This window comes from Simochromis diagramma, unplaced genomic scaffold (genome assembly GCF_900408965.1).
Source record: "Simochromis diagramma unplaced genomic scaffold, fSimDia1.1 OVJJ01000583.1, whole genome shotgun sequence".
NCBI lineage: Eukaryota > Metazoa > Chordata > Actinopteri > Cichliformes > Cichlidae > Simochromis > Simochromis diagramma.
The window spans coordinates 476,018-487,526 of record NW_024387285.1 but is presented as its reverse complement, the minus strand read 5'-3'; the positions used below and the strand labels follow the sequence as shown (position 1 = coordinate 487,526).

Genomic DNA, 11,509 nt, shown 5'->3' with positions numbered 1-11,509 from the left:
ATATTTTGCTCTTTACTATTCTTCTATTCATTTTTTATTATTTTATTTTTTTCTACTGTACCATGCTGCTGCTGACTGTCTTCTGCTCGTCAAACACATGTCATTGCGGTGTTGGACCTGTGCTAACTTGCATATGACAAATAAAACCGAAACCGATGTGAGACCTGTGCTGGATCCTCGGTGTGCTCCGCCTCAGCGGGGACAGACTGAAGTGTTTCAGTTGTTTTCACGTTAAATTTCAACTCTGAGCAGAACAAATCATCTGATTAGAAACACGTTTAAATGTAAAGCATTAAGAAGTTTCTGCATGAAGCGGCTGTGCTGACATCGATGGATCAACGCTGATCCGGTGACTCTAACACGTTAAAAGGATTATTTTGATCGATCCGGATCGATGGGTGAGTATCGGCTGATCACACTGTCAGCTGGTTTTTATCACAGGAACTGAGCAGGACGCAGTTTTCTGATGTTTCTTTTAATAAACTGACAGAAATGTAGAAACTTTCAGTTTTCAGGTAAAATCAGATTAACTTCAGCTGCTGAAGCGGAAACAGACGGAAGTGAACAGACCGACCGCACAAAGCTTTTTATTATCACTGTTTGATTTCAGAGCGATCCCAGTCTGACTCTGATGGTCCTCAGTTAGATAACGTCAGTGTTTGTTTGTTTGTTTGTTTGTTTGTTCGTGTTAACCGTCACATTCGTAATCATTGCTCATCCGCCATGTTGGATTTGGGCGGCCTTCAGCAGAGAGCTACACAGGTGTGTTTAAGCAGGAAGCTCCATGTTCAACGCTTCACAGGTGCTCGATGTCCTCGTGGATAAAACTACTTCCTTCTGTCCTTGTTCTAATCACTCATTTTATTTATCTTTTTACGTTTTTCTCTGTTGTGGTTGAACTGAAACTGTTTTAAATGTGATGAGATTTGATCTTCTTAATTATCCAGTTTGTTCTTTGAGTTTCAATCTTCATTTATTTATTTATTTATTGCTCTTTCACTGACAGTCAGCATTTCTGGGAGTGTTTTTGTTTTAAACCTGGGCAGGTTTGACATTTCTGGGATGTTGTTGCTGATCATCTCTGATCTGATATCTTTGAGGCTTTTTGTTGCCATGTTTCAATATTCCAGTTCATGTTTTATCATTTTCAGTTTTATTTTTATACCATTAAATCACAACAACAGTCAATGTGCTTTATATTGTAAAGTAAAGAGTTCATCATCAGCACTCATCACACTCTTATATTATTAGTTACATTTAACAGATCATAAGTTTCGGTGCAACAGACGCTTGGATAAAAACATTCTCTTCCTGTATATTTGCTGCAACATTATATGTTGGAAACTGGTTTTTCCCACTTTCTCCTTCACTGTCAACAAAGAAATTTCATCACTGTGGGAATTTGACACAGTTTAGGTTTGTGTGTAACTGTTTTTCTTTTTTATATTCACAGAGGTGCCTCAGCAGCGAACAAGCAGCTATGAGTTTATTCCCCCCAACAGTAAGTTAATCGTGACTCAAATATAAACTGTTGGGCCAAAAAAGTCACACTGTAATATTTCTTTGGACTAACTTTGATATGGTACATATTCATTGTGACATTATTTCTATTTATATAACCTTATGTAGCCTCACAGTATTATTTCCATCCACAGTTTAATAATAATGTATACTTTATTGATCCCCGTGGGGAAATTACTTATTTTTTCTCTGTATTTGATCCATTCACTCAGCGAAGCAGTGGGCAGCCACTAAGCAGGCACCCAGGGAGCTGTGTGTAGGGACAGTACCTTGCTCAAGGGTGCCTCAATGGATTCAAACCCCAGCCTTCCGATCATGGGGCGACCCCTCTACCTACTGAGCTGTCCCTGCCCCAGTTGTGCATCTCGCTGATGGGAAAGTCTAACAGCACCTCCCAAAGATTCTGTGTGGTTAATGTCTAGACCAGGGGTCAGCAACCTTTTACACCCAAAGAGCCATTTGGAGCCGGTTTCCACGCAAAAGAAAACACTGAGCCGCAAATACTTTTTGACATCCAAAATGAAGATAACACTGCATATATTGTTTTTACCTTTATGCTTTGTGTGAACAACTAAGGTGTGCTGCTTATGAAATCCATGAAGTGCTACAGAGAAAATGACATTTTATTTATGTAATTAACACATTTTGAACTCTTGAAGAAATATAACAAAAGGAAAGCTGAACTAAAATGATCCAGCAAACAAAAACTGCTGTGAGCCACCCTTATATCGCCTTTGGGCTTTTGGAGCCTTGACCTGACTTTTAAAAAGTAATTGGAAAAAAAAGCTCTATGCTTCTAAAAAACTATTTGCAAATTTCTGCCTAAATATGTATTTTACCTGGTTAATGTGTGTGGCGGGGCGTGGTCTGCAGCACCGCTGCAGGGGAGTCGGACGCACCTCGCCACCTTAACTTCTGTGCTCTCTATGCTGTTGTGTTGGTGTGTGTCGGGCTGTGAGCTGCAAAGCTACAACCGGCTGTGTGCGTACAGCAACCGTGTGTGAAAAGTGGTCAATAAAGAGAATGATAAGTGTGTTCATGCAAACATCGTCGGGTCTGCCGTGATATGTTTACATGGTCCCGAACCTCTGCGCACAGCGAAGTCACTTTCATCTTTACGCAGGACTGTAAGCTGTCGTCTGTGAGGTGTGAGCGGTGTTTGTTTTAACATAGTTCACAGTGGAGCTGCTGACATAATGTGGATCCGAAATTGGCCTACATGGGGTCGAAAGTGTCCATAAATGCACGGCGTTTCGGCGGCTACACCGGCTTCCGCGAGTGTGACGCTTATTTTGAGCGATGAAAAAAATAATAAAATATAATTTTATATTTATATTTCAATATCACAATAATCTTCCAATTTAGAACTACAAGTTAAAAAAAGTAACATAAATAAAATGCACTTCAGCTAAATACTTTAAAAAACTCATTTATTTTCCCAAACCACACCGAGCCGCACTAAAAGGACCAAAGAGCCGCAGGTTGCCGACCCCTGGTCTAGACTCTGGGGCCAATCCATGTGTGAAAATAATGTTTCATGATCCCTGATTTCACAATCTGAGTCAGAAAATATCCACTGATGGAAAAAACATGACAATCCAGTATATTCAGTCAGCTGTCTTCTTTGTTTTGGATGACATAACACGACAGACTCTCAGGCACTGGTTTGGCTCAGTGCGTTGAGTGGGCGACCATGTACCAAACGGCTGAGAGCAGCCGGCCTGGGTTCCTCTCAGCCGTTTGGTACATGGGTTAGGGTTAACCCATGTACCACGGGTTCTAGTCCAACCCGTGGCCATTTGCCGCATGTCTGCCCCTCTGTCACTGTCCCTGCTTTCCTGTCCTTTCTTCATTGCGAAATAAAGCTGAAAAAGGCTTAAAAAAAAAATAAAAATGAAACTATTATTAAAAAACAAAAACACTACAGAACCTGGACCTGACCAACTGGAGCAACTCCAGGTCACATCCTGATAACTAGACATGATGTATGCATCACTTTCCCAGTGTTTCTGCTCCCAATCAAACTGAAACATTTTCTGCAGATTAATTTCACTGATCAGTGTTTTTCTTAGTTACACAGATGTTTAGTGCCAATTCCACGAGTTTCTTTCTATTGTGTGTTTGAATGTTAACTTTAATTATACATTATTTTTTAATTGCCTCAAAGCACTGTTGATTTGTATGGGTCTTTATGTTTCCATCTTTTATGTGAAGCCCATGGAGAGTTTGCATGTAAAGAATTATACTGTATACACATAGTTGGCATGACATTTTTAACATTTGCAAATTAATGTATATTTTATGGGTATTAATGTTTTTCTGGAGAAGATTCCTCAAAATATTTATCATATGTTTCCTCTCTGATGATCAGCAAACATGATTTTAAGACAATAAACATCTTAGACTGACCCTGGCTCTGTTTTTGTTGACTTCCTGTTGTCGTTGTGTTTTGATGCCAGTGTCTGAGCTGAGGGTTGTCCTGCTGGGGAACAGCTGGTCTCAGAGGAGAGTCGTGGGGAACTTCATACTGGGAGGGGCCGTGTTCAGCACTGAGGAACCAGACTGCTGTGTGAGGGTCAGCGGGCGGTGCAGATGGAAAGAAATCGTTCTGATCAACACTCCAGATCTGCTGCATCCAAACATCTCTGAGGACAAACTGACAGAGTTGATAGAAACCTGTGTGAGGCTCTCTGATCCTGGACCTCATGTGTTCCTGCTGGTTCTACAGCCTGAAGACTTCACTGAGGAGCAAAGACTGAGGCTGCAAACAGTCCTGGAAGACTTTGGTGATCAGTCATTTGAACACTCGCTGGTCCTGATATCAACACCTGCAAAGGAACAATTAGCTTCCAGTGAAAGTTATATGGAAGATCCCCCATTAAAGGCCATGATGAAAACGTGTAGATTCAGATATGTGAAGCAGAAGAACCTTGAACCTCTGGAACTGTGGACACGCTTAGGTCAGATTGTGAAAGAAAACAATGGAGAACATGTGAGCTGTGATTTATCTGAAACTGGAGCAGATGGTTCTCATCAAACCCTGAAACATCAGCTGTCAGTGCCTGCAAACATGGATCCTGCTCGAGCTGCTGGTGAGTTCAGGAAAACATTTTATTACTTTTAAATGTTTGTTGGGTCTCTCTGTACTCTGAGCTCTTCTGCTGGCAGGAGGACAAAATATAAATAAGTTCAGTAAGGCCCATATTTAAAAACACTATAGAAATAAAAATAAATTAATTAATAACAACTAGGGACACAATGCCATGAAATCAGTAATTTGTTGAAGGCCCTGCCGCATGCGTCGGAAATCTGAGCTGTTGTAGTGTTCTTCCAGCTTCGGTCTGTATTGCCTCTTGGCTTCCCTGATGTATCTACGCAGGTCTTATTTGGCCTTTTTGTCCCCCACAGCGTCACCAGACGCAAATGCAGTGGAGCGTGCATGTAGCATGGAAGGTACCTCAGAGTTCAACCATGGTTTCTGATTTGGATATGTTTGTAGTACTCTGTGGGGACAATATCAGTGCATGTGCTGATGTAGTTGGTAACCACTGATGCATATTCCTCTAAATCCACAGAACTCTCCTGTCTTACGCCAGCAGTCTTAAACACACCCCAGTTTGTAACATCAAAGCAGTCCTGAAGCACCAAATCAGATCTCTTTGCTCCAAACTTTAGTAATTTTAACGTGTGAATGTGTGTGTGAATGTGTGTGTGAATGGGTGGATGACTGAATGTAGTGACTAAGTAAAGCGCTATACAAATACAGGCCATTTACCATTTTGTTCGGGGCTCGTTTGAGGAGCTGCCTGTATGCTGGACAGAGGAACACAGAAATGTGGTCGGACTGTCCAGAGTGCGGGCGAGGCACTGCCTTGTTTGCCTCCCTTACATTGCTGTAGACGTGATGTTCCCACATATTGATGGAACCTCATGAGCACAGTCCTGAGGTTGCAGTGATTAAAATCCCCGGCAACAACAAACACGGCGTCTGTGTGAGCGCTCTCGTGTTTGCTGATGTGTGTCTGTAACTGTATTGCCTAGTCTAGCGAGCTTCCCGTAGTCCAGGTTTCCGTAAAAATCAGAGCACAGCACTCTCTGATCTCATGTTGAGATGTTATCCTGGTTCTCAGCTCATCCATCTTGTTTTCGAGAGAGCAGACATTGCCTAACAAAAGGCTAGGCAGAGGTGGTCGTGTGGCTCTAGCCTTTAGTCTAGCATGTAGCCCACCTCTCTTGCCACGCTTCCGTCTTGGATGTGCTGGTCGATGGCCACTCTGAGTAGTTGAGAATAATCTTTAAAAGTTGTTGAGATATTCATGTTCAAACACTGCCTCAGATTTCAATGTGCAGGACTAAATCAGACATGAAGGTCAGATTGATAGGCATCTGAAAACTATTTGATATATGAAGCTAAAATTACACATCAATCATTTTCTATCTCCAAACTTTGGATCATAACGTTTAAAGCAAATTGGAGATGGTCAAGCAGGATAAATGAAAATTTACTGATTTGAGGAGGAATGATCCTTAACTTCTCTTTGGACTTTGGAATTAACTCAAAAAGTAACACATGGAATGTAGAATAAGGTTGGGTACGGCATGAAGTCCAGCTCAGCCATGATACCTTCAGATCAGCTCATTTCAATATCAGTCCACGTCATCTGATTTCTCAGCCAATATCTTCAAATATATACAAATAAAACCCTGATTCCAAAATAGTTGGAGCGCTGAGTGCAATGTAAATAAAAACTCAATACAGTGATTTACAGGTTTCATAAACACATTTATTTTCCAATATAAGGCACCTCTGGCACAACTGCCAGACTTGTATAGGATCAGCGACCCCCCGGCCATCAGGTCCCCTTTCATCCTTTTTTATGGCCAAAGTGAGTCAGAAAGTCTGCAAACCAGCAGTTAACACTTAATCAGTTCGACAGGTGTGGGTGTGCATGCCAGACGTGAGCTGCTATCTATGTTGAGTAGGGCTGCCACGATTAGTCGACTAGTCACGATTACGTCGACTATGAAAATCGTCGACGACTGATTTAATAGTCGACACGTTGTTTGAAGCTTTGTGAGATCCGAAAAGACGCAGGAATAAGTAGCAGGATTTAAGAGTGTAATAACGGACTGAAACAGAAGATGGCAGCACTGCATGTACAAGGATGCCAGCTGCCGTTAAACCCCGAAGAAGAAGAAGCTGTGTCCCAGAATTCATAGCGCGGCCCTGCTCAGTTTCCAACAATGGCGGCAGCTAGTTAGTTTTAATATTACTCTTATTATTCTTTCTGGGTCACAAAATAAACGTTTAACATATTTTCAGGCGAGAATGTAGCTGTGTAAACCTCAAATATCTGCTCAGTTTATCAGGACACCACATATTTTCAAAAGCGCTCCGATGTTTTCGGAGACGTCTGTTACCCACTAGCTCGATAGCTAGCCGGGGGCTAGGTCACTAGAGCCGTGAGAACACCGGACTCCCGGCTAATCGTTTTCAAAACCCACCGCCGTCTTTCGCTACTCAGGTTAAATATATATAAGTCACTTAGATAACTTAAAATGTTATTGTTTGGCTTTTTTTAGTATTTTATTTGTTCCTGAGTAAATCGGTTTGGCTGAGATTAAAGTTATAGTTTTTACACAGCTGAATAAACGTCAAGCAGACAGCTGATTATCAGAAGTGTGAGATGATCGAGAATTTACTCCGGTGTCCTGTTATATTTTAGATAGCAAGGAGTTTATTAAACTTCACCGAAACAATCTGCAAATTTCATTAAACTTTAATAAACTATCATCTTGTCTTTATTTTTAGTTAGCACAGACCTTAAACACTTAAAGCTGTAAGCTAATGATAGTTATATAAGAGCAGATGCTGCTGGTGCAATAAGCTGTAGTTTTACGTCCAATGGATGATGATCTGATTAGTCGACTAATCGCAAAAATAATCGGTGACTAGTCGACTATCAAAATAATCGTTTGTGGCAGCCCTAATGCTGAGTAAGGGTTTTTCTCACCTCACCTGTGTCTGCTCCGGGGTCCACCTCACTCTCTCCACTCGGTCTGTCCCGCGGACTGTAACAGTTACTTATTGATCCTAATCATTACATTTTCATACAGTATTGATAAGCATGTGTTATACAAAAAGTGGTACAATGTTTTTCATTAATATATAATGATAGATATATTTGACCTATATGCATCATGTGATTTAAACATGCAGGTTAAATGCTTAACACAGTGACTCCACCATATAAACACTCCACTGTAAGTGTGGATAGTATATATGAGTGTACAGTCAAGCCCATAATTATTTATACCCCTGACAAATTTTGACTTAAAGTTAATTTTCTTCAACCAGCAAGTTTTTTGTTCTGTTTTTGTTTTGTGTTTGTGTTGTTTTGACAGGAAATGAAACAGGAGTCTCCCAAAAGATAATATCACACAAACCACTTTGCAACCCACCTCCAGTAAAGTCACGTGTTGTTATTAATACATCGTCCTTCTGTGCTGGGCTCTTGCTTCTGTGTCCCCCGAGTGTGAAATGATGGGGAGATCTGCAAACAGACACATACAGCGAAATTAAAACAAGTTCAGATGGAAAAATCAGTCTTGTTTTGACTGATGTATGAGTAATGTGGTTCAGTCCAACAGAAGTGCTCAGAAGCAGAAAAACTGAATCCTCTTTTATACACGTTACTTATATAATAATAAGCGTCACCTCCAGTAAATGTTTTGCAGTTTGGACTTCAGTATCGATGCTCCGTGTTTGTCATATTTTCATCATACTGTGGGCAAAATTTCTCATTTATGCATTTAATAATCTGCCACTGCTACGTTTAAAGTTTCCAAGTGAAACTTATTATAAGAAGTCATCCCCAGTTTAGTTTTTCAAAAGTGTTTTAATTACTGATTATTTATTTGATTATTGATATATTGAGATGCATCATGTTAAGACGCTGATGAGCGCATCACTAAACTCTTCTTATTCCTTGTTGTTTGGCAGCTCGTGGACTCAGGATTGTGCTGTTTGGGAAAAACGAGGAAGAAAAGACGACACTTGGAAACTTCATCACAAAGAAAAATTATTTTCAGTTCAGAAATATTTCTCCAGCTAAACACTGTGAAGATGCTGGTGGAGCGTGGAAAGAAAAACCAGTAACAGTGGTGAAAACTCCTGACATGTTCAGTCTGTCTGTGCAGGGAGTGAGAGAGGAGATGAAGAGCTGTGTGAGTCTCTGTCCTCCTGGACCAAACGTTCTGCTGCTGTTGGTCAAACCTTCTGATTTCACTGAGGAGAACAGAAAAACTCTGAAGTTCATCCTGAGTTTGTTGGGAGAAGATTCCTTTAAACACTCGATGATCATCAGCACGTACAGACATCAGTGGAAAGAAACAAGCGTCTCTGTGAACAAGCTCCTTCAGGACTGTGATGGAAGACACTACAACATGTTTACCAATGAGCACAAAGTGTTAATGGAGAAGATTGAAGACATGCTGCAAGAAAACAAAGAAAGCTTCCTCATCCTCACTGCAGAGAAGACAAAGCAAGAAAAACAAGAGGACTGGGAGAGGAAAGAAAAAGAGTGGCAGGAAAATCAGTCCAGGGAAATTGAAAGAATACGTCAGGAGGAGGAAGAAAAGCAGAAAAAGCTCCAAGAAGAGTTTAAGCAGGAAAGAGAAAAATATGAAATAACAAGAAAATCAAATCAAATCAATTCAAAACTGGTGCAACAGCATGAAGAAGAAATGCAGCAGAAAGAGGAAGCACACAGAAAAGAGTTTAACCTGTTACAGAAACGCTGGAACCAGAAAGAAAAGGAACTAAAAGAAGAACTGATGAGAACACAAACACAACTGCAACAAGAAATTAATAAAAATAAAAAACAGATAGCAGCCGTAGATACAGTGGTGAAGAAGAACATGAGGGAGGAAGTTTCCAGTGAGGAAACATCGGTTTCACTGCCAGTTCCTCGTGTCAAACGTTGTGGTAAGTACAGCTTTTTTTAGCTGGTACTTTTAAAACGTTTACATAAGTTTGACTTTCTTGTTTGAAAGTCTTGAGTTTTGATTTCTTCTTCATACGAGTCACCTGGATCACACTTAGTCTGGCCCCTCAGCCTGAACCAGTTTAAGGCTGTGGCTGCCAGCTTCTCTCTAACCTAAACATGAGTAAAATGAGTAAAAGTCAGCTGATCTGAATAATCATTGAGACTGAACATGAGGAACATGCAGGTTTGTGGAATTCAAGGATTCAAAGCTCAAATGCAAGACTGAGGGGCCCGGTCATTAACAGTTCACACTGTGTAATGAAATGTAAAAAATGATGTATGTATGAAGGTTATTAACCAGTTTAAGTTTTTAATATATTGCAGCACGTGAACTCAGGATAATGCTGTTTGGAAAAAGTGAAAAAAAGAAATCAGCCCTGGAAAAGCTCCTCGTTGGGAAAAAAGAGTCTGAAGGTTTTGAAGGAAAGCAATCTGGTGCTGCCTCTGGAGAGAGGAACAGGAAACCTCCCACAGTTGTAAAACTCCCGACATCTTCAGTCTGCCTGTGGAAGTGCTGTTTATAGTGATGAAGAGCTGTGTGAGTCTCTGTCCTCCTGGACCAAACGTTCTGCTGCTGTTAGTCAAACCTTCTGATTTCACTGAGGAGGACAGACAGACTCTGAATTTGGTCCTGAGCTTGTTTGGTCGAGATGCTTTTAATCACTCCATAGTGATCCGAACACATAATGAGGAGGGAATAACTCAGTGGATAAACTCATTGAAGAATCCAAACAAAGGGCAGCAGTTCGTTAATTTTCACAGGAAAGACTCCTTCTCAGATTATTCAGAGTTGATGAAGAAATGAATGAGATAGTGAGTAAAAACTGGGGAAAATATCTAATGTTAAAAGAAGAAGCTAAACCCAACCTGAAGTCCAGTCTGAACCTGGTTCTGTGTGGGAGGAGAGGAGCAGGGAAGACGTCAGGCAGCCAAGGCCATTTTAGGTCCGACTGAGCTTCATTCAGCCTCCAACTCATCAGAGTGTGTTAAACATCAGGGAGAGGTGTGTGGACGTTGGGTTTCCCTGGTGGAGCTGCCTGCCTTGTATGGAAAACCTCAGGAGGCAGTGATGGAGGAATCACTCAGGTGTATCTCCTCTGTGATCCTGAGGGTGTCCATGCCTTCATTCTGGTCCTACCTGTGGCTCCCCTCACTGATGAAGACAAGGGAGAGTAGAGACCATACCAGGATGCATTCAGCTCTCGAGTCAATGACTTCACCATGATTCTGTTCACTTGTGGACTCAGATCCTACAGATCCAGCTGTTGGTAACTTTCTAAAGAAGACAAGGACATCCAGGAGCTCCGTGGAGCTGTGGGAGGGAAGATCATTGTTCTCAACATATCAGGAACAAACAGCAGATCCCAGAGATGTTGTGAGATTGTGGATAAAATTAGTGAGCTACGGAAAACTGTGCTGTTATACAACTGCAACATTGTTACACGCACAAAATGGAGAAAGTCGTAAAACTTGTCACTGTAAGTAGGTTTAGATTTTAATATTTTCCAATGACCCAAAGTTTTAATCCAGTATACAAGTGTTAACCCTGATTGTTTCATGTTTTAGGTGGATGAAGGTGGAGAACAGGACTCAGACTGTCTCAGGATTGTGCTGATTGGGAAGACCGGCTGTGGAAAGAGCTCTACAGGAAACACCATTTTAGGAAGAGACGAGTTACATGCTGCATCAAGTCAAATGTATGTCACACAATATTGTAAGAAGGCAGAGGGTGAGTGGACGGTCGTCCTGTTTTGTGGTCGACACTCCTGGTCTGTTTTGACACAAGTTTGTCCATGAAGAAATTCAAGAGGAGATGGTGAAATGTGTCAGTCTCCTGGCTCGCAGGACCACATGTCTTCCTGTTGTGATTCATATCGGCATATTCACAGCAGAGGAGAAGGAGACACTGAAACTCATCAAGCAATCTTTGGGAAGAATTC

At 41.2% G+C, this 11,509-nt stretch overlaps 1 protein-coding gene across 2 annotated transcripts; it reads left to right on the top strand.

Moving 5' to 3' along the window:
* The first annotated feature begins 124 nt into the window (after window positions 1-124).
* LOC120716151 (hyaluronan mediated motility receptor-like) lies at window positions 125-10,270 on the top strand. 2 transcript variants are annotated; one of them, XM_040003556.1, is made up of 5 exons: window positions 125-762; window positions 1,454-1,501; window positions 3,981-4,613; window positions 8,525-9,508; window positions 9,894-10,270. In XM_040003556.1, coding segments are annotated over exons 2-5 (1,818 nt in total). In that variant the 5' UTR covers window positions 125-762; window positions 1,454-1,500; the 3' UTR covers window positions 10,094-10,270. The 2 variants fall into 2 exon arrangements, with proteins under 2 accessions (XP_039859490.1, XP_039859489.1); XM_040003555.1 differs by having other exon boundaries at window positions 126-398.
* Window positions 10,271-11,509: the final 1,239 nt, after the last annotated feature.